Here is a 23,967-nt window from a genome sequence, read left to right on the forward strand (position 1 = left end):
AAAAAAAAAAAAAAAAAAAAAAAAAAAAAAAAAAATTTTACCTTGTGGGATTATTGTAAGGGTTAAATGAAATAATGCATATAAAGCTCTCAGAAATGTTCCAGGCACACAGTAAATACTGTGTTTTATATCATCATTGTCATTATCATTCCTTTAAAATTCTGTGTACCTTTTTTATCACTCTTCATGTGCTCTTCCTTGGAACACAATAGAATTAAATTGTGTTTGTGATTTAACTTGGAAAATTTTAGTATCATATTTACATTGTGGTCTTTGCACCATGTAGAACTGACTCCATATTCTATCTTTGATTCACCAGACTTACTGACCACTCGTGCAGAGTATTTTTAGGCATTGTACATGCTCATCTTTGATTCAGCACAATCTGTAAACTTTCATTATAGGAAATTTCAAACATGCAGAAGTAGAGAGCAGCATAATGAACTGCCACATACCTATCACCTGGCTTCAGCAGTCATCGGCTCATCCCAGACATATTTCATTTTAGCTCACTTAATTAAGAATAATATATTTTGTATGTATTCTACATATTTGTGTATGCATATGTATATGCATAATGCATAAAATAAAATAAATCCTTTACCTGGTACCTTTCCTGAAAAGGCAGAAAGCTGAGTGGCAATGCAGAGCAAATGCACATCACGTTTACACTGGAGAAGGCAGGGCAAGTGACCTCTAGTTTTCCTTTTGTAGCAATCATAAAGATTCAAAGCAAAGGTGGTGGTGCTTGCTCCAACCTTAATGCCTGTTCTTTTTTTCTTTCTTTTTTTTTTTTTTTAATTCCAACAAACATTTATTGAGTGCCTGCTGGGTGTGGGCACCTCGGGAGAATTTAGAAAAGAATCCCCTGTAGACAAAGACCTTATGGTCTATACAAGATAGACTAACAAGAGTAATAACTAACAGTTGAACAGAATTTTATAGTTTCTAAAGCATTTTTCACAAATAATTTCTTAAAGCGGCCTTATAAAGAAGGTAGTGTTAGTCCCATTTGATACATGAGGACACTTTGCCTTGCAAATGGCGAGTAACTTAACCAAGTTAAGATCTAGTAAGTGCCAGTTTCAGACTTTGTCCAGGGGTCCTTTCTACCTCACTGTTAACTGATGTGATAACTTAGGAGGAGAAAGGAAATGGAGCATAAACCAGGAAGATGGAAGATAAGGAAAACATTGGTTCAGAAGGAGAAGATAATCAGTAAAGGGACAGACAGGGCTTTACAATACTAGTAGGAGGAGAGTTGGTGTCCTGGTAATTTGGTCACTCCCTTGCCCCATAGGGACCATAGCAGAGGCAAACAGAAAGGTAATAGGGGACTGGCCATTATAAAGTGACATAGACATCTGGGGGCTGTGCTCATAAGAAGTTGGGAATGTTTGGTGGCACAGGAAGGAGGACAACCTTATTTTGTCACCAATCTTATCAGCCCAGATTTTTTAGAAATCACAGCTGTGAATACAAGGGTACGGTTTATTTTTTATTGTATTCATTTCTTTGAATAGTACATGAACACTGTACAAAAATCAACAGTACAAAAGAGTATATACACTGTAAATAGGCTTTCCTCCCACCGTTGCCTTTGTGCCTCAGTTTCCAAATTCCTTTGCTAAAAACAACCACTACTATCAGTTTCTTGTATATCCTTCCAGAGCAGTTCTGTGCATAATAATAAGCATATGTATAACTGTCCTTTTTCTAACTTCCAGGAGAATATGGAAATGTGTATTTCAGACAATGAGTATTACCATTTTAAAAGCATACTTGCAGTTACTCACTGGCATATATCTGTCCTAACTCTGCCACTCCCTAGCTTTGTGACCTTGGGCAAAATTTTTAACGTTTTTGAACTTCCTTATCTGTACAACAGGGTTACGAAGATAACTGATACAACTTTATAGGGTTGTTGTGAGGTTCAAATGAGATAATGAATGTAAACTACATAGCGCATCTGGTATAGTAAAAGCTCAAAAGCTCAAATGTTAACTTATTGTATTTCCAACTTTTTTATACACACAAAAATGAAAGCTTTTAAGATATTGTACACCTATAATAGCAAAAACAATGAAAATAACTTACAAGTCATTTAATAGGAAGCCGGTTAAATACAGTGGATTACTATTAGCTCTTACAAGGAAGGAGGTAAATTTGTATATGCTGACATGGAAAGTTGTCAAGGTATATTAAGTAGAAAAAGCAAGATGCAGAATAATATGCTTAGAATGCCATTTGTTTGTGTGTCCTTTTAAAAAACACTTGCACATGCGAAGAAATAATAGCTAACATTTACTGAGTGTCTTATGTGCCCAATACTATTCTAAATACTTTTTATGAACTAATTCATGTAATTCATTCAAGAACCCTCAAGGCAGGTCTCAGGTCCAAGGACACACAGTATGTGACACACCCAAAATTCAAACCCTCAAACCCAGGCTCTTAACTACAGAGGTTGAGAAAAAAAGCAGTTACCTCAGAGGGAAGGAGTAAGGGGGGTGCTGGCTAGTGAGACTTAAGAGCCAGCTGGGAGTGCAGAGCAGGTGGAAGTAGAGGTGGAAGGAAGATTTTTACCTCTTTTACAGATAGTTCTTTTATTATTAGAAAAGAAAAAATAATTTTTTAAAATGTTAAAACATTTCACAATTTTGAATTGGGGAGAAAAAAGCAATGGGTTGCAACCATGAAGAATTTAAACAGAGGTGCTGTGGCTAGCTTTGTATTCACATGTTCATTTATTTTTTAGGATAAATACCTATAACTGAAGTCACTGGGTTACAGGATACAAACTATTTTCAAGGTTCCTGATAACATTGCCATATTTTTTTTCAGAAAGATTATGCTAAGTTGTATTTCCATCGGTGGTGCTCATCACATCTCCCCCCCACTCCCCACCTTTCACCACATTGGATGTTATACATTCTCTAATTTCAAAAGTAGCACATTGCCCATTGTTTAAAAAATTAAATAATACAAAAGAACTATTAAAATTAAAGTAGTTTAAAAAGCCCTCTCCCAATCACATTCTCTAGGAGTGACTAGTTAATAACAATTTGGTGTATATCTTCCCAGAGCCTTTTTTACGTACATACAAACTTACATATATATGCATTCACACACTTTTTTTTAATACAGTGGCATCATACTTCATATACATGATGTTATGCAACTTGCTCTTTTTATTCTTTGGTATTTCAGACCTCCTCCCCTGACAGTGCATAAAGATCTACTTCATTCTTTTTAACAGTAGTGTTATATTCCATAGAACAAATAGAACCATAGTTCATTTAAGGATTTGTCTGTCTATTAATAAAAATTGGTTATGTTTATTTTTTCATGATTACAAATAATATTGCAACAATTTTCCTTGTACATATATACTTATACAAATGACTCTGTAGGATAAAGTCCTGGAAATGAGGTTGCCAGGTCAAAGGGACTGTGCATTTACCACTGGGAGTAAGTACTGTCACGTTGCTTCTGAAACCATTTATCCAGTTTATGCTCCCACTGACAGTGTTTGATTGCCCATACCTGTGCTGGATATTATTAGTCTTTAATTTTTGCCAATCTGATTATCTCATTTAATTTTCATTTCCATTATCACTAGTAAGGTTGGGCTTCTGTTCATGTTTTTTTAGTCATTTATATTTCTTCTGCAAATTGCCTGTTTCTATCTTTTGTGCATTTTTCTCTTGGGGTTTGTCTTTTTGAAGTTAATTTGTAGGTACTCTCTATGATACAGATATTAATTCTCTGTCACTATATGCAAATAATTTCCCAATTTATTTGTCTTTTAACTTAGTTTATGGTGCTTTTTGTCATACAAAATGTATTAATTTTTAGTCAGGACTGTCTTTTCCTTTATGGCTTCTTATGTGTCCCAACTCCAAGATTATAAAAAAAATCTGTATTTTCTTTATATTATATTTATAGTTTATTTTGTGATTAGATTTTTAATCCATCTCTAATTTTTCCATATAGTGTGAGGAAAGGAATCTCAGCTTTTAAAATTGGATAGCCAATTGTGCCATCATGTCTTTTCCCTTGCTTATCTGAAATGCCACCACTATGGGTCTGTTTTCAAACCTGCTATTCTCTTCCACTGATAAATGTCTATTATTGTGCCAGTATTTTAGCTGCTGTTGCTTTATAGTACATTTTGCTGTCTTTTTTAAAAGGTATTCTTGCATATTGTCAATTTACTTTTCCATAAAACCATAGAATCAATTTTAAGTTCCATTTTATCAAAATTTCATTGAATTAGGTTAGCAGGAAGTGGTTTTCTAATGTTGATTCTGTTTATCCAGAAGCATGGTTTCTTTCTCCATTTAGAGGAGACTTCTTTTATATTTTTATTTCTTTTTGTGTGTGTGTGGTGGCTGGCTGGTACTATATTTTTATTTCTAACACATGTTGGGTTTATTGCAGCTTCTTATAACTATTTAAAGTGCTGTTTTGATAGGTGAAAATGATATATCACTTAATTTGCACTTGGATTCTACAGAAGTTAAGTATTTTAGAAGTATGTTTATTAACTACTTATATTTTGTTAATTATCTGATCATGTCCTTGATTCATTTTCCCATTGGGGTCTTACTCTTATGTGAGTTTATCATATCATAAGGACACTAATCCATTGTCACAGTTACAACCAATATTTTTCCAGTTTATTGGTTGACTTTTAATTTACCACTTTTCAGAAGTTTGAAAGTTTCACGTAGTTAAATTTATGAATCCTTTGTGATTTTTACAATTGCTATTAACATTACCTGAAATTTTATGCTGAATGATTTCATATTTAGGACAAACATGCCATTTGGAAAACTAGTCATGTTGGCTGGTAATGGAAACAGTTCTTAAGTAATTTTTTCGTAGACGTTTAATAATGTAGTGTTATTATGGTGTTAATGATATTTGTTTTCATTATAGATAACTGAATGTCATATATATGTACATATATAACTGAATATGTTTTATATATACACACATAAGAGGGTACTTCAAAAAGTTTGTGGAAAAATGGAATTAAAAGATAATCCAAATATTTCCATTAACTTTTTGAAGACCCTTCATATATGTACATACATATGTATCTCAGAATGACTGAAACACACTTTACGAATTTTTGATTTTTGGCAAGTGCAAGTAATTCTAACAGCTTTAATGAAATTATATGTCTTCACTATTGTCAGTTTGATTATTTAAAGTAGGCAGTATGTTCTGATATGAAATTAACTATAGTGTTAAGGTCTTTAATTGACTTCTCTGTCTCTATAGGAAGAGTTATTTACATGAATTTGTTTTGTTGCCTATAACACTATCCAATAGGTTTTACCTCTTCCCCTTAACTCTCTCAAATCCTAACATAGTTATGTGAAGTTGCATTCATATAAATTATTATTAACTGTTTTACAAACAATCTAATGTTTGCAGTTCCCTGAGTTCATATATATATTCAAGTATGCTAATTGAAGTGCCTCTCATCATAGTGAATGTGCTTTTATTTCTAAACAACAAACAAAAAAACCTTTAAAATATTAGGAAAGATATTAGCATCTGAAAATAGTTGATATGCTTTCTCACTGAGAAATTGGTCTCTAGAATTGTAATCAATAACATGATAAAAGATAAAACAATAAGTGTATTAGAGCTATGCCTAAAACTTTCTGTAGTTTGACCCTAAGAGAAGTGAACATTTGGTTGTTCATTTTTTGAATACTAAATACATTGTCTTGTATACAGTAAGCCCTCAAAATTTCTGGGAAATGCAATTCTAAAATTTCTATGTAATTTTGTTTAATTCATTAAAGTACACACTACTAACTTGCAACATAGATTTTCTATTGCTTGTGTTAGAAATTCCTTTCATACGGCATGTTTGTTTAATTGCGTGATCAGTTAGATTACAGATGACTTCCTTCTTGAATTTGTGCATTCCGTTTTCATTATGCTTTAAAGAGCTATCTAGACCAATGCTGTCCAATAGAACTGTTCAGGGATGATGGAAACAGTCTATATTTGTGCTGTCCAGTAAGGTTGCAGCTAGCCACATGGCTAATATGCTCTTGAAATGTGGTCAGTGTGACTAAGAAACTGAAGTTTTAATTTTATTTCATTATAACTGACATAAATTTTTAAAATCCATGTATTGCTTCTATATTGGAAAACACAAATATACCTACTTTATTTTTTATTCTTTTTTTTTTATATACCTACTTTATTTTAATTTAGGTTTCTAAGTGGTAGTAAGTTTATTTTCTAGGTAAGTGTTCTAATTTCACCAATAATGTGAAGTTAAACTCTTTGAAACGTATGGTAAAGGAAAAAATGACACAAGCTAATTCTCAAAATTAATATATTAGAGTTTGTGTACACAGTCAAGATCACAAAACTTACTTTTACGGAATTATAAATCGGAAGGAAATAATTAAGGCTACAATGATTATGATAAAATTTTTTGTATATGATTTTTGTTGCATTTTTCTGAAACATTAGGTTGCTATATTGAATATACCACAGACCATTTCTCCTCATTTATGGAGACGATTTCATTCCTTAGAGAAACGTATGTTAAGGACGCATGAACTAATGCTCATTTTAGGATTGGTTTATATAAAGCTTTTGTTCATTTTTTAAGCAGCTGACTTAGAAGACAGTTTTAATGAACATGAACTGGAGCCCTCATCACCTAAAAGTAAAAAGAAAAGTCGCAAAGGAAGGCCAAGAAAAACTAATTTTAAAGGGCTGTCGGAAGATACCAGGTCCACATCCTCCCATGGAACAGATGAAATGGAAAGTAGTTCCTATGTAAGTAGAAAACTTTATTTAAACTGTCTCTATAGGTAAAGTTCATCATTTAAAATGTTAAATAAACTTGAAATACTGATAGCACATTTTCATGGATATTTTTCTAAGTTTTTTTGTTTTTTTTTTTTTCCTTTGCAGAGAGATAGGTCTCCACACAGAAGCAGCCCTAGTGACACCAGGCCTAAATGTGGATTTTGTCATGTAGGGGAGGAAGAAAATGAAGCAAGAGGAAAACTGCATATATTTAATGCCAAGAAGGCAGCTGCACATTATAAGTGCATGGTAAGCATGTACTTTTAAGCCCAAATTTTTTTGACAGTCATTTAGTTAGTAACCAAATACAGCACTCGCCCCACCCAGCATTAGTGTCTTAGAGTAATGAATAGTATATTCTGTAATCCCAAATCTTAATAAACTTTAGATTTTGAAAAATAATAGCCTTTATGTTTTAGTAGGATTTGAAGTAATCATAATTATAGTTACTGTATTCAAGATAATCTATAGTTAATTGTTTCATAACTAAAAATTTCAGCTTTGTAAACATGTCATGAAAGATATTTTAGGCCTCCACTATAATCTAATAAATATCTCTATTATTGTTCTTAATACACTATATTGCAATTATTCATTTATGAGCCTATTTTTCCTACTAGATTCTTAAATCCTTTGAAGATAAGAATAAGATGAAGATAAGTTGTTTTTATCTTTGCATCCTTGGATCCAGGCCTGACTTACAGAACACACAAATTTTTTTAGTAAGATTGTATTGAATTACTCATTTATGATTAGTGTTTTTTTTAATTATATTATTTATATCAGAGGTTCTTAACCAGAATGCATATCAGATTTACCCAGGGAGCATTTTCCAAAATATGTGCACCTAGGACTCCCATTGAGTAGATCCCAGACATGTCTTATTTGAGGGGGTGGGGGGAAAAAATCCCCAGGTGATTCTGATCTGCATCTATGGTTAAAATTTACCTATTTAAACTATTTTTTAAAACTCCATGGAAATGTAAAACAGTTGAGAAAGCAGGGTAACACTGTTGAAATCTTTGTTGTTTGAAGCGGGTTATTTCCACACTGGCAATTTTAGTTTTATTTTAGTGTCTTTCTTTTGGATTGTATTTTCATCAGACATGAATATATTAAAAGTATTTGAGTTGGTACTTGATTGTTAAGGAAAAATCATCTTTCTCAAGAAATTGAAATAATATAACATGTTCGTTATTATCTTGTTTAATCTTTTTCTCATACACATTCTGAATGTTCCTGTATTTTTCTTCTCTAGTTGTTTTCTTCTGGCACAGTCCAGCTCACAACAACATCAAGAGCAGAATTTGGGGATTTTGATATTAAAACTGTACTTCAGGAGATTAAGCGAGGAAAAAGAATGGTCTGTGGTTTTTATATTTGTGTTATGCAACATTACTCTTGACTTTCTGCTTTAAATTTAGAACACATCTCAAATTTATCCAGATTAAAAAAATTAGTATAAAGTCGTTCATATGTTAAACCAAAGTATATATTTGACTTATTTGTAACATAATAAAGGATGCTGACGTTACTGAAACTTACTCCTCTTTCTATGTAGCTTCATTGCTTAGGAGAATTATACTGAGAAGATTTCTATTTCAGGGTAATTGCGAGCTCTTTAATAAAATAAGTGAAGATACGAATGTGACAAACTATATTAAGTTTTTTTTTTTTTTCCTTTTTGTCTTTTTTCGTGACTGGCAACGGATCGCAACCCTCAGTGTCGCGCCCGTACCGGACCGGGACCGGCCACGGGATCGCAACCCTTGGTGTTGCTCCCGCCCCTCACTCAGCCAGTGAGCAGCCGGTCTGTATGTGGGATCCAAACCCTCGGCGGGAGCGCCACCGCACTTCCCAAGCGGCGCACTATAGCAGTGCGCCACCGGGCCGGCCCCAAAGTTTAAAATGTTATATTGTGTAAACTTGCTTAAAGAAAAATTCCATAACCCTAATATAGCATTGAGAACCTCTCCATGTTATTAATTCTTTTTTTTTTTTTTTTAATAGGAAAAGATTTTCAGGGCCTTCTGTTTTCTTAAAGTACACATGAACAGTTATGTTTCTTAAAATATTTATCATAGCTTTAAAGTTTTCTTCATAAAATGTGCCTTATCTCATGTTTTAAACATACTAAGTTACTAATAAGTAACTTAAAGAAATATTGGCATCTTTATTGATCACTTACTCCTTTAAAGCTTACGAATACTATAAAATATCAGTGGAATGCAAAGTCTTTAAGACAGCAATTGGCTCTAGAAATGACTTTAATTTTGCAATTTTTTTGTTGTGAAAATTTTCAAACACATCAAGATTAGAAACACTAGTAACATACATCTCTCCGTCATCATGATTCGTCAGTTATCAAGAATTTGCAGTACTCATTTTATCTATGCCATTTATTCTTGTTGCTTGAAGTATTTTAAAGCAGAGGTCAGACATCATATCATTTCACCTCCTCATAATTCAGTATGTCTGTTAAAAATTGTACATTTTCTTACCTAACCACAGTAAATTAATAATTAACAATATTTTATTTTATTTTATTTTATTTTTTTTTAAAAGATGACCGGTAAGGGGATCTTAACCCTTGACTTGGTGTTGTCAGCACCATGCTCAGCCAGTGAGCGAACCGGCCATCCCTATGTGGGATCCGAACCCGGGGCCTTGGTGTTATCAGCACCGCACTCTCCCGAGTGAGCCACGGGCCGGCCCAATAATTAACAATATTTTATTTTATTTTATTTTATTTTATTTTATTTTATTTTATTTTATTTTATTTTATTTTATTTTATTTTATTTTATTTTATTTTATTTTATTTTATTTTATTTTTTTTTAAAAGATGACCGGTAAGGGGATCTTAACCCTTGACTTGGTGTTGTCAGCACCATGCTCAGCCAGTGAGCGAACCGGCCATCCCTATGTGGGATCCGAACCCGGGGCCTTGGTGTTATCAGCACCGCACTCTCCCGAGTGAGCCACGGGCCGGCCCAATAATTAACAATATTTTAAATAACAATAATTAATTAAATAAATTAACAATAATTCTTCAGTGTCATTTAATACCCATTTGATATTTGTATTTCCCCAACTGTCTCAAAATTATCTCTGTAAGGTTGATTTATGTGAATCAGGATCCAAGGGAGGACTACAGGTTACATTAGGTTCTTAGATATCCCTTAAGTAATCTAGGGCAGTTCCTCCTTCATCTTTTTGTTTTTGTTCCTTTTTTTTGTATGCTATGACTTGTCAAAGAAAATGAATTAATTGTCCTGTAGAATGTCCCACAGTTTTTGTCTGTTTGCTTTTTCATGATACCATTTAACTTGTGTCTCTATCTGTGATATTTTCTTTTAAAGTGGAAATTATATGTTAAGACTTGATTAGATACAGTTTCAACTCTGGGGGTAAGAATACTTCACAGGTATGACTATATCATCCATATTTTGTCACATCAGACAGGTCATAATGTCTGATCCTTGGATTTAGGTGGTGAGTCTGATACCTCCATTGCGAGGTTCCCCTTCAATCTTTCATGGTTTCAGACACCTATGATCTTTGTCTGAATCCATTAGAAATAACTCTTTTTTGTGTGTGGAAATGCATATTTGAAGGTGTGAAAATTATTATCTGTTCCATTTAGATCCAGTTTAGTTTTTTGGTACTTTGATTACTTTTTTAAAAAGGAAACTCTTTTATAAAGAATTTTAGTACTAAAAAAAGGGAACATGTACTTCATCATATCATACAGAGCAATGTTGTCTCATAAAGCTAAAGTCCAAATAGGTGACTAGGATAACAATTCAATTCTTTTTATCCATTTATCGTTTACTTCTGCATTGTTGAAGGTTAGGTAAACACTAACCTAGCATTTCCTCCAAGTGTGGTCCATAAGAAACTAGTTAATCAAGATGCTCCCCAACCCCTCCAAAAGTAAAAGGGCATCTAGAGTTCAGTAAACTTGGAAAGTGTTTACTATACCCACCCTTCCTGGAGAAAAGGCTGTAAGAAGTTCTGCAATAAAGGAATCTGCTTAACCTATCATTTCTCAAACTTATTTGACTATGAAACCCTTTTTTCAACAGGTACCTTTTAATCTCGGAACATTCTTCTGGCAAGGCTGATCTAGGCCAAATTGAGAAGTCTTGAAAAGATTTCAGCCCTTCGTCCCTTTGCCTACTTGGTAGTGATCCCTCTCTGAGGGGATTGCTTTCCTGTTCCTCATTCTTTCCCCAGTCGTAATAGGAAAGGATCTGATCTCAGGGAGGAAAAGAAGCCAACTACTAAAATATACAATATCATTCTTCCTTTGAGTTTAAGGAGTATCTTATCTATACGAGGGTACTTCAAAAAGTTCGTGGACAATGTACTCTTTAAATTATATGGTATATAATACAATGTACAATGTAAACCATACTTTGATAAACCTTGGGGGTGGGGAAGAAGACACAACAGTCACAACAATTCCTTGAACTTAAGACAAGTGAACAGATATGATGTTGATAGGGGGAGGAGGAAGAGGAATTGGTAAAGGGACACAAAAATCAACTACATTGTATATTGATAAGTTAAAATAAGAAGATAAATTTTAAAAAATAAGGGCCAGCCCATGGCTCACTTGGGAGAGTGTGGTGCTGACAACACCAAGGCCACAGGTTCGGATCCCTATATGGGATGGACGGTTAGCTCATTTGGGAGAGAGTGGTGCTGACAACACCAAGTCAAGGGTTAAGATCCCCTTACCGGTCATCTTTTAGAAAAAAATAAATTAATAATAATACAATGTACTCTTTTTCAATAGAAAATGGCTGCTGTTTTCTTTGTAAACTGGAATGTTTGGCTGAAATATGACTAAAATAGTAAGATTGCAAAACTTTGAAATACTACTTATGATTATTCTTTCTCTTTCCTTAAACAGAAATGTACACTTTGCAGTCAGCCTGGTGCTACTATTGGATGTGAAATAAAAGCCTGTGTTAAGACTTACCATTACCACTGTGGAGTACAAGACAAAGCTAAATACATTGAAAATATGTCACGAGGAATTTACAAGTAAGAAAACAACAATTGTCCATTTTCCTAAACATGTCAGTAAGTAACTGCCCTTAAGTAGGTGACATTAGTTTGCTTGATCTCTGTTCTTAGGTGGTGTTTAGTCAAGTGTAGAATACTGAGGATATTACATAAGGAATGAGTACTGCAAACAGAATTTTCCTCTGACTGCATATCTCTGGATTAACATTTATTCTTCATTATTAATTATGCTGAAGTGGTACATTATACTATGTGCCAGGCATTGTGCCAGGATCTGGGCATATGCTAGTGATCAAAACAGACATATGCTGTGTCCTCCCAAAGCCTACAGTCTAATGGGAGACACCTATTAATTAAATGGTCAGACAAATAAATACACAATTACAAGCTACTTAAGTGCTTTAAAGTTACAAAGTGCTATGACAGCATATAACAAGAAAGAGCTAAACTAGTCTGTAGTGGGAGGTGTTTAAGAATTTTCTGAAGGAAATGGTGCTTTAGCTGAGAGATGAAGAACAGAGGTGAATATGGGTGGGGGGCGTGTTTTAGGCAGAGAGAACATCATATGCAAGACCTGCCGGTGGGACAGAAGCAAGGGTGGAAAGGGGGAGATGAGTTAGGAGGCTGCTGCTGCTGCTGCTGGTCCAAATGAGAATTGTTCGTAGCCTAGAACAGAATGTAGTTATGAAGATAGAAGCCAAAAGATTCTTTCACAAGGATGATGGAAGAGTAAGGATTGGAGTTTGGGATTGCATATCACCCTCTTTTTTTATGGGTCTTCCACTTACCTGTGCTGCCTTGGGTTAGTGATATCAATGTTTACCTATAATGGTTCCATTTGTTTAATAGAATGGAGAGTAAGTTAGTAGGGATCCCTGAACTTTGATTTGCTTTAAGAATTGTAAAGCACTTTTTTACTCTCACGTGCCTAGTATGCAATAAACCAATGACTTCAGGATCTAGTATTCTGTGTGAAAAAGTAGTTTGCACAAGCAGTCACCATGTCATCTGAGTGCCTGCATAAGGTGTTAATGCTGTATTATAAAATTTGCCAAACTTTGTTTAATAATAAAGGTATAAATGTTTTTCAGGTGAGTTCTACCTTTAAGGAACACATAATCCCAATGTTATTTAAAGAAGTCCAGCACATACCAAGAGATGGAAAACTTCTTGGTTCATTCTGTAAAGCTTAAATAACTGTGATACCAAACCTGACAAAGATATATTAAAAAACAAACAAACAAACAAACAAAAACTATAGACCAGTCTCACTTTTATAAATATATATACAAAAATTCTAAATACAATATTAGCAAGTCAGATCCAGCTCTGTATTCTAAGAATTTAAAGACTGTTCAAAATTAGGAAGTACACTAATGCAATTTATTATAACTAATAAAGAAAAATCCTGTCATCTTCCTGATGGATAGTGAAAAGGCATTTGCTAACATTCTGCATCAATTTCTGAATTTTAAAGTAATGTAGCAGGAGAGCTTTTGGTAGGCTAGGAATCTTAATAGGGTGTTTGTGAGAAAACAACAGCAAATAACTTATTTAGTGTCAAAGGAGCAACGCTTCTTAACCAGAGGTAGCCTCAGAATCACCTGGGGGTGGCTAGGGCCCTCATAAAAACCATTTGTGCCTGGGCCCTACCCACAGAGATTAAAATTCAGTAGGTCTGGGTTGAGGCCCAAACCATGTATTTTGATGACTCCTCAGGTGATTCTCATGTTCACCTCTAATTGAGAACCCTCAGACTAAATACACTTTCATTCAGGTGAGGAACAAGACAAGAATACCAGCTACCGACATTACTTTCAACATTCTTCTGGAGGGTTAAGCTGGTGCAACAAAAGAAAAATGTATAATAAATAAAGTGATCAATATTCGTTATTGATATCATTGTCTACCAAGAAAATGGATTCCAAAGGAATCAACTCTGAATTTATTAAAATAAGAACTCAGTAAGGTTGCAGAATATGAGATGACTTTTAAAAAAAATTCCAGTAATAGAAAAAATGAAGGACAAATGACCATCATCAACCCCCCCCCCCCACACACACACAGTAGGTGAGCTTTTTCCACCTTTAAAAAAATTGCATTTAAGGGGCCAGCCCGGTGTCGCACTGCTACAGTGCGCCGCTTGGGAAGCGCGGCGGCGCTCCCGCTGAGGGTTCGGATCCCACATACAGACCGGTTCCCGCTCACTGGCTGAGCGAGGTGCGGGCACAACACCGAGGGTTGTGATCCTGTTGCCGGTCCCGGTCCGGTACGGGCGCGACACTGAGGGTTGCGATCCGTTGCCGGACACGAAAAAAGACAAAAAAAAAAAATTGCATTTAAGAAGGACTCAGCTGGGGCTAGCAAGTTAGCTCAGTTGGTTAGAATAGGGTGTTGTAACACCAAGATCACAGGTTTGGATCCCCTTACCAGCCAGCCATCAAAAAAAAAGAAAAAAAGGAAGAAATGATATTCTTCATCAAGTGATTCCAAAAGTGTTAGCTGTATCCTAAGGAAATATGAAAAAAAAATGTTAAAAAAACAGGACTCAACTGAATGGTGAAATATATTCCTTGATAGATTCAGCATTGAATGATGCCTGTTCTCACCAAATTAGTCTATAAATTTCATATAATTTTAATCAAATCCAAGTTTTTTTGTTTTTTTGTTTTAAAGATGACCGGTAAGGGGATCTTAACCCTTGTCTTGGTGTTGTCAGCACCACGCTCAGCCAGTGAGCAAACCGGCCATCCCTATATGGGATCCGAACCCGTGGCCTTGGTGTTACCAGCACCACACTCTCCCGAGTGAGCCACGGGCCGGCCCCAAATCCAAATTTTTTGACAGTTTTATCTGGAAGAATGAATGTGGTATAATTTTCTATTTGCAATGATTATATTAACATGAAAAAAAATTGCAGCCTAAACAAGATAGAGGGTTGTTTCTTACCTAAAAGATGTGCAGAGGGAAGCAGTCCAGATGTCATAGTCAGGTTTTCAGTGTCATCAGGGACCCAGGTTACCATCTTTTTGCTCACCTATCCTTCCACTTGTATGTGTCTATGTGTTTTTGTATACACGGAAAAATCTCTAGAAGCATATTCAGCAATCTTGATGGTTATTACGTCTTGTTAGTTGCATAGGGATGGAGGAGGAGGAGAGACAATTTTGTATTCTCCATTATATGGTTCTGTGGTATTTGAATATTTTCATGAGCAGTACATTATTTATAAAGTAGCCACTAACATTTAAAAATAACAGGCCCATTTTATTTATCTAAAATCAGATTATATGAAGAATTATTATATTTACATTTTAACTTTAGATATTTTTATTATAATAATTAGTTTCATTTTGGAAAAATGGAAAATATAGATAAGGAAAAAAGGTCAACTTTAATTCTACCACCCAGAGATAACAATTTTAAATCTTTTGAAATGTTTTCTTCTAGATATTTATGTGATTGTGTATATGTGTGTATTTATAAAAACAAGATTTTCTTATATACACTGTTCTATAATCTCTTTTTTTTTTTCTCCTGTAAACTAACTGGGTGGTAGAGGGATCAAACCCTGGACCTTGGGCCGGCCCGTGGCTCACTCGGGAGAGTGCAGTGCTGATAACATCAAGGCCCCGGGTTCGGATCCCTTATGGGGATGGCCAGTTAGCTCACTGGCTGAGCGTGGTGCTGACAACACCAAGTCAAGGGTTAAGATCCCCTTACCGGTCATCTTTTTAAAAAAAAAAAAAAAACAAACCCTGGACCTTGGTGTTATCTACCATGCTCTAACCAACTGAGCTAACCAGCCATCCCCCTCATTGTTTTATAATCTTTTCACTTACTGTATGAGACGTTTTTTCTGTGACATTAAACAGTTTTACATCTGTTTTAATGGTTGCATAGAATTCTATTGTATGGGTATATGAGTTTGTTTTTTCAGTTCCTGTTTTAGACATTTAGGCTGTTTTTACTTTTTAGGTATTAGAAAACCATGTTTCAGTGACTATCTCTAAACAAAAATATTTGCACTGGGATCCATGATGATTTGAATTTCCCTTTTTATTTTTTCACATTGAAATGCATTTCTAAAATCTGCTTATAATGTGGGTTCCAGATAGAGACCATTGAATTCAAATGAGAGTCTATATGCAAATTGTTTGGGGAGAGAAGAATGGGCAAATATGAGGAAGTGCAAGGAAGAATATTTCCGAATGAAATGGCCTCCCTATCTCCTAAATGTGGCTTTCCTCATTACCAGCCCTTTCTGGATCCTGACTATATTCATATTCAAAAGAAGAGGGAGGAGTATATGATGATTTGTATTTATGTTTATTCTGTTCTATTGTCTTTATTATATTTTTAAACTATTTAAATATGACCTTTTAAAAAAAAAAGTCAGTCTCTCCCCCTAAAAAACTGAGTTCTGTGACAGCAGGGATTTTATGTCACCAGTTGACACCTGTGACTTTGGCACCTAGACTGGTGGGCCTATGGAAAATATACCACAAATGAAAAATAATCCCATAAAGAGGTTAAAATTTGTTCTGACAACAAAGAATATGTCCTTTTAGACAAAACACTCTATTAAAAGGATTTTTAATTGTACACGAATATAAAATAGTATAACAGCTCCACATTATCAGTAGTTACCAAGTTATTGCTACAGTTGTTTCGGCTGTTGTTTTTTTCCTAAAGTATGCTAAAGCAGAATCCCAGATCTCTTGTCATTTTATCCCTACATACTTCAGTATGCATCTCTTAAAAATATGGATATTTCTTACATAATCACTATCCCATTATTATACTTTATAAAGTTAACAATTATTTCTTAGTATCATCTCATACCCAGTCCATTTGCACATTACCCCAATTGTCTTGAAAATGTCTTTTTAGACTTGATTTATTCAAATCTGGATACATACAAATTCCATCCATTGTATTTGATATGTCTCTTAAGTCTGTCTTAATATGGAGCGGTCCTCACCCCACTCCTGCCTATTCCTCCCTACTTGTTAAAGAACCCTGGTAAGTTGTCCTATAAAAGTTCAGCATTCCAGATTTGTCTGTTTGCTATTTCATGATGCCATTTAACTTGTGCCTTTACCCCTCTCCCCCATATTTTCTGTAAACCACAAGTTGGTTCAAAGGTTTAATTAGATTCAGGTTAGATTTTGGGGGAAGATGTCTCATAAGTGGCACTGTGTAGGAATCTCATTCTTGATATTTGAACTCATGGTTAAATAAACAAAAAGAGGTAGTTCCCAATGTGCATTAATTTAAAGAGTACAGATCCTCCAGAGTTCTTTGAAAGTTATTGAAAATGTTTTAAGACTAAAAATAGTGAGCAAAACTAGATTGAAGTCAGTTGTTCTTGTCTCCCCAACCTCACCCCACCTTCCCTGCCTTTTATTCTATGTTAGACCTAGTTTAGATCATATTGCAACATGTGAACTCCAATACGATCATCTTTTATGCATTGCTGACCACAAGAGGGCATCCTGTGAACATTTTCTAAGTCTTGTTCTACTGTTATCTTGTGTTTAACTGACCTAAAAATGAGTTCCGATCAGCTCATCCTTTGTCCAAAATCACCTACATTACTGTTTCTATTAAAAACTTAATGAATTTCAAATATATAGTATATATATGGCTGGTCAGTTAGCTCAGTTGATTAGAGTGCAGTGTTATAACACCAAGGTCAAGGGTTTGGATCTCTGTACTGGCCAGCCACCAAAAAACAAACAAAAAATATATATATAGTGTATTTACCCAAATAAAAAAGGTTGTTGGAACAGCATGATGTCAAAGTATCACTCTAGAGATTACTTTCTACTTTTAAAGCGGAAAACCTACAATAGAAAAATCTGGCCATCACCACCACCTTAATCAGATGATCAGTAATAGCAGGACAGTTTGAAAGTACATGCCGCCTGAAGTATGCAAGATCACCTACAAAGTGTCTGACTGTAAGAAAGAAAAGTTGAACCTGAAGCTAAGCAAGCCCTTAGATCTTATTTTCAGTTTATAGGAAGTTCAAGGTGAGAGAGAACTGAATAAAATAGTACCACAATTAGACAAATCCAGAATCTAGTATAGTTGACAAGCTGTCTGGTTTGTTCTCATCCAAAAAAGTCAGTGTTACGAGAAAAAATGAAGTCGGGGGGACCAGTCTAGGTTTAAAAAGACATAGCCATGGGCCGGCCCCGTGGCTCACTCGGGAGAGTGCGGTGCTGATAACACCAAGGCCACGGGTTCGGATCCCATATAGGGATGGCCGGTTGCTCACTGGGTGGGCGTGGTGCTGACGCAGAAGGAATGTTTAGGGAAATAAAGCCTGAGAATTTTTCAAAACTGATGTAACTCCTTAGTCCACAGGTTAAGAAACTCTGGAAACCCTAAGAAAGAAATCATGCTTGGCTTATCATAGTCACCTAACTAAAACTTTTTTTAAAAAGTAATCTTAAAAACCTAGAAAAAAAAAAAAAAAAAAAGACATAGCCAAATGCAGTGCCAGAAAACTGTTGGATGACTCATGAAGGTATTCTAATGAAGGCCACAACACTAATGACGAACAGGCACTTGAAGAGTCTGAGTAAAATTGTTTCATAAAATGTGAAAGCAGCAGTATATATAGAATATATATATCTTTCCTGAAATGTGACTTTAATGGTGGCATAAATGTATTCTCATCAACAATGACAAAGCACTGAGATTTTTGTCTTTCATCATTGTAGACTATATTGTAAAAATCATAGTGGAAATGATGAGAGAGATGAAGAAGATGAGGAACGAGAGAGTAAAAGCCGGGTAAAAGTAGAAATTGATCAGCAACAACTAACCCAGCAGCAACTTAATGGAAACTAGGTATGAAAGTTAATTATATGGCATCCGTTGTCAGGATACGATATATACTGATTAAATACATGTAGAAGTAGTGGTATGCAGTAAGATTTTTTAATCCTATTATATTTAGTTAAGGGCATGTTACTAGAATGCTAAGGATTGTGTAGGCTTGCATAGTTTTTGTTGTTTTTTTTTAACTAGCTGATTTTGCAATGGTAAAAGCAAGCTATCCACTTTATCAATAAATGTAGTAGTAATGTTAAATCAATAAGATATTCTCACTCCTCAATAACATTATATTGATTGTGTTCCCCTCAGCATCATATTTTACATTTTTTTATCATCTTTTAAAACAGGTTCATGGGACAGAGTTAGAAAACTGGGAATGAATAAGACATCCATAACTACTATTCTTTTTTCACTGTTTTCTAAAATCAAAAAGGGTTTGTAACTTTTTACTGCCCAACTCTTAGATCCTTCATTGAACTGCCTAAAAATGTCTTGTTTGTTTCATGAGCCTTCACTAGATGGCTGAGTTTGACATGTTGATATTACGTAACTGTAGTTTGCAGTTTCTGGGAAGCAGTTGAAACACTATTAACCCTGTGTATAGTGTCAACAGTTACAGCAGACATTGAAATGAAGTAAGCTATATTTCTGGACTGAACAAAGTTCTACTGTTAGAATGTGTTTGAGTTTGTTTAGTGAATTCATACTCAAGGAAAAGCATAAGCAAATTTTACTTTACAATGCAAACATGCCTCTGGTGGCAACACATGGTAATTTGTGGATTTTTTTTTTTCCACACTCAAGTAATGGAGGCTAGAAATGAAGAGAACCTTCTTTTTCTCTTGGCTTTGACAGCACATGCTAAAAAATTCTTCCAAGAAGTGTGCTAAAGCTTTTCATTTGGTTCCTGTTAAAGTTGTTCTCACTGACCAGCATGGACTCGGCAACTGGTGATATAAGCTGTGGGCTCCAGTGCTTATGCCAAAATTCTCTTGACAGTACACCTCTTCTCTTTCCATGTCATACAAAGAGCTTCTGGCAAAATGATTGAATCCTTTCAAGTTTAAACTAACATTTGGCAACAGCAAATTAACCTCTTTAAGATTTAAAGGGTTACCACTCGCTAAGGACTTTAGACACTATGTCTGAAACCCGTTCCTCTCAAGTGCCCTATCGTGTGGAACACTTCACGTATTGGCCCAAAGTATGTAAGGAGGTCTCGTGTGCTGTAGGAGTAAAAAACAGTCTTTGTGTAAGACAGTATTTATTTTTAATTTTGTGACCACTATTTTAGAAACCTTATTTAATATTTTTAATGTTTTCAGTCATTGCTTTCGTTATCTATTAAATAGGCTTTGGTGCCCGACTTTTCTTCTGGTAGGGCTCGGTGTTTTATTGATCATCAGAATTGTTTATGAAAGCCTAAGAACCCAGCTTTTTAGAAAGGATTTTCACACTGGCATTTCTAGCTAGTGATATTTTCTTCCATTTACCTGCTGAAGCACATTTATATATTTCTTTATGGCAAAACCAAAAAAAAACTTTAGTTGTGGTCTGCCTAATATTACCATAGCACCTCAATACCAAGGGTAGGGATTCTGACTTCTGAATTTTTAGTTAACCTACCACAATAAAGCGAAATTGCAAATAAGAAATAACATGTTAACTTGACTGTACATTGAAATATTCTGCAGCTGATAGAACAGCATTTAAAAAATGTAACAGGTGGAAAATTACACTGTGCTTGATGACTGATTATTTTTTAACTGCTAGTCCCTTATGATCTTGTTTGTCGAGTGTGTATTCACAAATTTACTTAAGTCAAGGGACTCAATGCTTGCTTTATTTTAACCATCTTTTATAATTATGTTTAGAAGGAAACTAGCTTTAGTAGTGGGTTGCCCTATACGTTTTCTCCTTTTGCTCTTAATATGCCATTGGGTTTTTTTGTGTGTATGTGATTATTTTCAAAATTCATCATGACTTGAAGTGCAAGGACAGATCTAGGTGTTTGTTTACCAAGCTATGTGACTTTTCCCAAAGGATCTGTACTTTATTTCCTTACAACAGCTTGAAAATCATTATTTTTAAAATCTTCAAATCACTGTGTCTTCAGATCATTTTTACATTGTGTGCCATAGACTTACCCATGGAACAACAGAGCTCCTTCATTTTTGGACAACTACTGTAATGAGTTTTTAGGAAAAATGGAAGGTGCCAAGGGTAATCATGGCCATTCAATAATTATATAAAGGACTTCAAATACTACAGCTGTCAGTTGATGGATTTATCATGTAGTAAAATGTATGACTTTGTATGGGTTTCTTCAGCCCTTTCTCTGCCACTAGCAACCAGAATAGCACTTTACCTTTTGGTTGGCTAGATAAGTGGCTGACTACCTGTTTTTCTCACTGTGGTGTGATTGGCCAAACAATCGTTCATTAAAAATTGAAATGTAAATTGAAGTCACATGAAAAAAATCACCATTGGTTGTAAACCTCCAATATCTTGATTCTCTATCCATGTTTTCGTCACATGCTGAGTAAAAGTGCCTTACAATGTAAAAATTGTACAGTACTTATGTTCCCAAGTAGCATCATGATCTTCTGGGTAGTAATTACATTGTGGTATTAATATTTAGAAAAATGGACCTCAGCAGTGTATTTACTGTACATCTCTTAAATCCTTAACTGTAGTTTTAATAAGCATGACATTATTTGATAAGTATATAACATTTCCATCATTTCCAGAAATACTGCCATACTGTGTTTTATGCATATTTTAGCCTGAATTTTTGAAGCGTCATTTCTTTTCTTTTTTCTTTTTTTTTTTTCCTTTTTTTGTTTTTATTTTTGTTATTGATATTAAACAGTGTAATCTTTGCAAGCGTATATTGAAGATTATTCTGGAGCATTTATTGCCTTACCAGAAATGTTAGTAAGCAATATTCTTTAGAGTAGAAAGATAGACTTGAGTTTCTATACTTTAATAAGAGCTCTTTGTTCCTGGGGAAGGGGGGAGGAGGGACTTTTACTTTCATCTCAATTTATTAAAAACCCACAATTGAAAGAAATTTTATTTCAAGGATCAGCAATTTTAGAAATTCAGATAGTACTTGCTCAGAAGTACATGCTACTCAAGATATTAAGAGAATAACAAGATCTTTAGATCTACCTTTGAATCAGAATCTATGTACTTGAACAAATGTGTGAATCTCAAATATCTCAAAGCAAAAGAAAAAGTGTTCTAGAATGTTGTTGCTTTTTTAAAAAGCACTAAAGTTAGACCAAGGCATACAGTTTTGTTCTAACAGACATTTAGGTTAATTGTAAAGATAAGGAATGCATATGGGTAAAAAATCAAACATTCCTCTCATGTTATGTATATTTTGTTCCTGTTACATTGGCTTTATTTTCAAAATTGTAGTTTGTAGTATTAGTTTCCTTTTATTGGTATTCTTGCATATACTATTCATTCAATAAATGAGTTATGACTTTCATATTTGTATGTCTTTTTTTGTGAAAGTGTATAATGAAGCTTATTTGATAACAGCAATAGTATTGTGTTTCTTTTAGTCTTGTTTTATTTAAGGTGAAATTCCTAGTTCAATGACTTGTTAAACAAGTATAAGAGAAAGAAAAATGTGATTTGAATACAGTTCAAAGTTTCACAGTATAAAGGTTTTATCATGGAGAGAAATAGCAGTCTTTTCAGTGCAATAGAACTGCATTAAATCTTGGTTCTTTTATTATGTGGTTCAGATACCTACGGCTTAAATCGAGTCCTCTGGAACTTCAGAAGGTGATTTTGAAAATAATCAAACCAAAACTCCTAGTACAATGTATCCATTTGGCAATAGGGGTTCAGGATTAATATCCTTATCATGAAAGGATTCCACCTTATAGTTTTAAATTTACTTCCATTACCATGGACAGCTTGCTTCTAGTACAGTGCTCATATATTGAGGTTGGTTACATCCAGGGCAGAAATCAAAGTTTTAATTAGTGAAATATGGTCATTTCATACATGCAATTCCTAACTTGCATTCCTACTCAGAGGAGAAAAAAAAAATCAAGTAACAGGTTCTGATCAATGCTGGAACACAGATGATGTACTTTACTGAAAATGCTGCCTAATAATACCTGGCACGTGCATGAGAGAGAGAGAGAGAGTGTGTTTAAAATCCATTATTGAGCCTCATTTTAATTGCCACAATACAAATATGGAGATGGAAAGTTATGTGGTTTTCCTTAGCTAATTGAAACTACTGAAAGCTGGTTTTATGTTTTATTTTATTTTTCCAGCTGCAGTCACTAGCACCGGGCTCTAACCAACTGAGCCACCCAGCGAGCTTTGCTGAGGTAATTTTAAAGCATAAAACTGGTAGAATTTCCTAGGAAGATTCTATGGCCAGCAAATGGCCAGTCCATCTTTTTAAGAGAAAAACCCAGTCCCTCCTGTACTTATATATTAGAGTCCTCAGTTGTGAAGGCAAAATGCTACTTTATGTATCAGTTAACGTTACATAACGTTGCCTTTTCAGATAATGAAATAACTGGACATTAAGGACATGAGGCAAAAACATAATCTTGATTTTTATTCAGAAGATAAAAACTATAAACTACTAGTTACTATGAAAGTTAATTAAAAGTGTTACACTGCAGCAGACATGTTCTGCATATGGTCAGTGTACAGGAGTCAATCAACCAGACCTGAGTCCTTGTCAAAAGATGACAGATTTGGGCCGGCCCGTGGCGCACTCGGGAGAGTGCAGCGCTGGGAGCACGGCAGCGCTCCCGCCGCGGGTTCGAATCCTATATAGGGATGACCGGTGCGCTCACAGCGCTCACTGGATGAGCGCGGTGCGGCCGGTCTCAAAAAGGACAAAAAAAAAAAGATGACAGATTCATAAAAATCCAAATTATATACTTTGCCTATGCCTCTCTGTGGCTGTGTTATTGTGTTGGGGGTGGGGCAGTGGTGGGGAGATAGAGAAAATAAAATGCAGCTAGGCAAAGAACTAACTAGGTCTGCTGTGTGAATGATATTCTAATAAAGAGACACATGTAAACAAAAATGCTGTTTGAGGGGGTAACCTTTTAAATGGGACCTGAGAGACTAGATGTTTGAGTGTTCGGAATGGGGAGACAGAAATAAACTGCTTTCATACGGACACTGGATTTAGAGCTGTTGTCGCTGAATTTCTATAAAAGTGATTTGCACAA

At 34.8% G+C, this 23,967-nt stretch overlaps 1 protein-coding gene across 3 annotated transcripts in view; it reads left to right on the plus strand.

The window, feature by feature from the left end:
• PHF6 (PHD finger protein 6) overlaps positions 1–22,241 on the plus strand; it is a 50,070-nt gene extending 27,829 nt beyond the window's left edge. For 2 of the 3 annotated variants that reach the window (XM_008569030.1, XM_008569032.1), the window contains 6 exons: positions 6,656–6,822; positions 6,961–7,104; positions 8,114–8,218; positions 11,775–11,908; positions 18,625–18,754; positions 19,090–22,241. In XM_008569030.1, the coding sequence (XP_008567252.1) occupies positions 6,656–6,822; positions 6,961–7,104; positions 8,114–8,218; positions 11,775–11,908; positions 18,625–18,754 (680 nt within the window). In that variant the 3' untranslated portion in view covers positions 19,090–22,241. The remainder of the gene's footprint in view (positions 1–6,655; positions 6,823–6,960; positions 7,105–8,113; positions 8,219–11,774; positions 11,909–18,624; positions 18,755–19,089) is intronic. The other variant, XM_008569031.1, reaches the window with a different exon arrangement.
• The last annotated feature ends 1,726 nt before the right edge of the window (positions 22,242–23,967 follow it).

The sequence above is a fragment of the Galeopterus variegatus genome, unplaced genomic scaffold (genome assembly GCF_000696425.1).
Source record: "Galeopterus variegatus unplaced genomic scaffold, G_variegatus-3.0.2 Scaffold459, whole genome shotgun sequence".
NCBI classification, from domain to species: domain Eukaryota; kingdom Metazoa; phylum Chordata; class Mammalia; order Dermoptera; family Cynocephalidae; genus Galeopterus; species Galeopterus variegatus.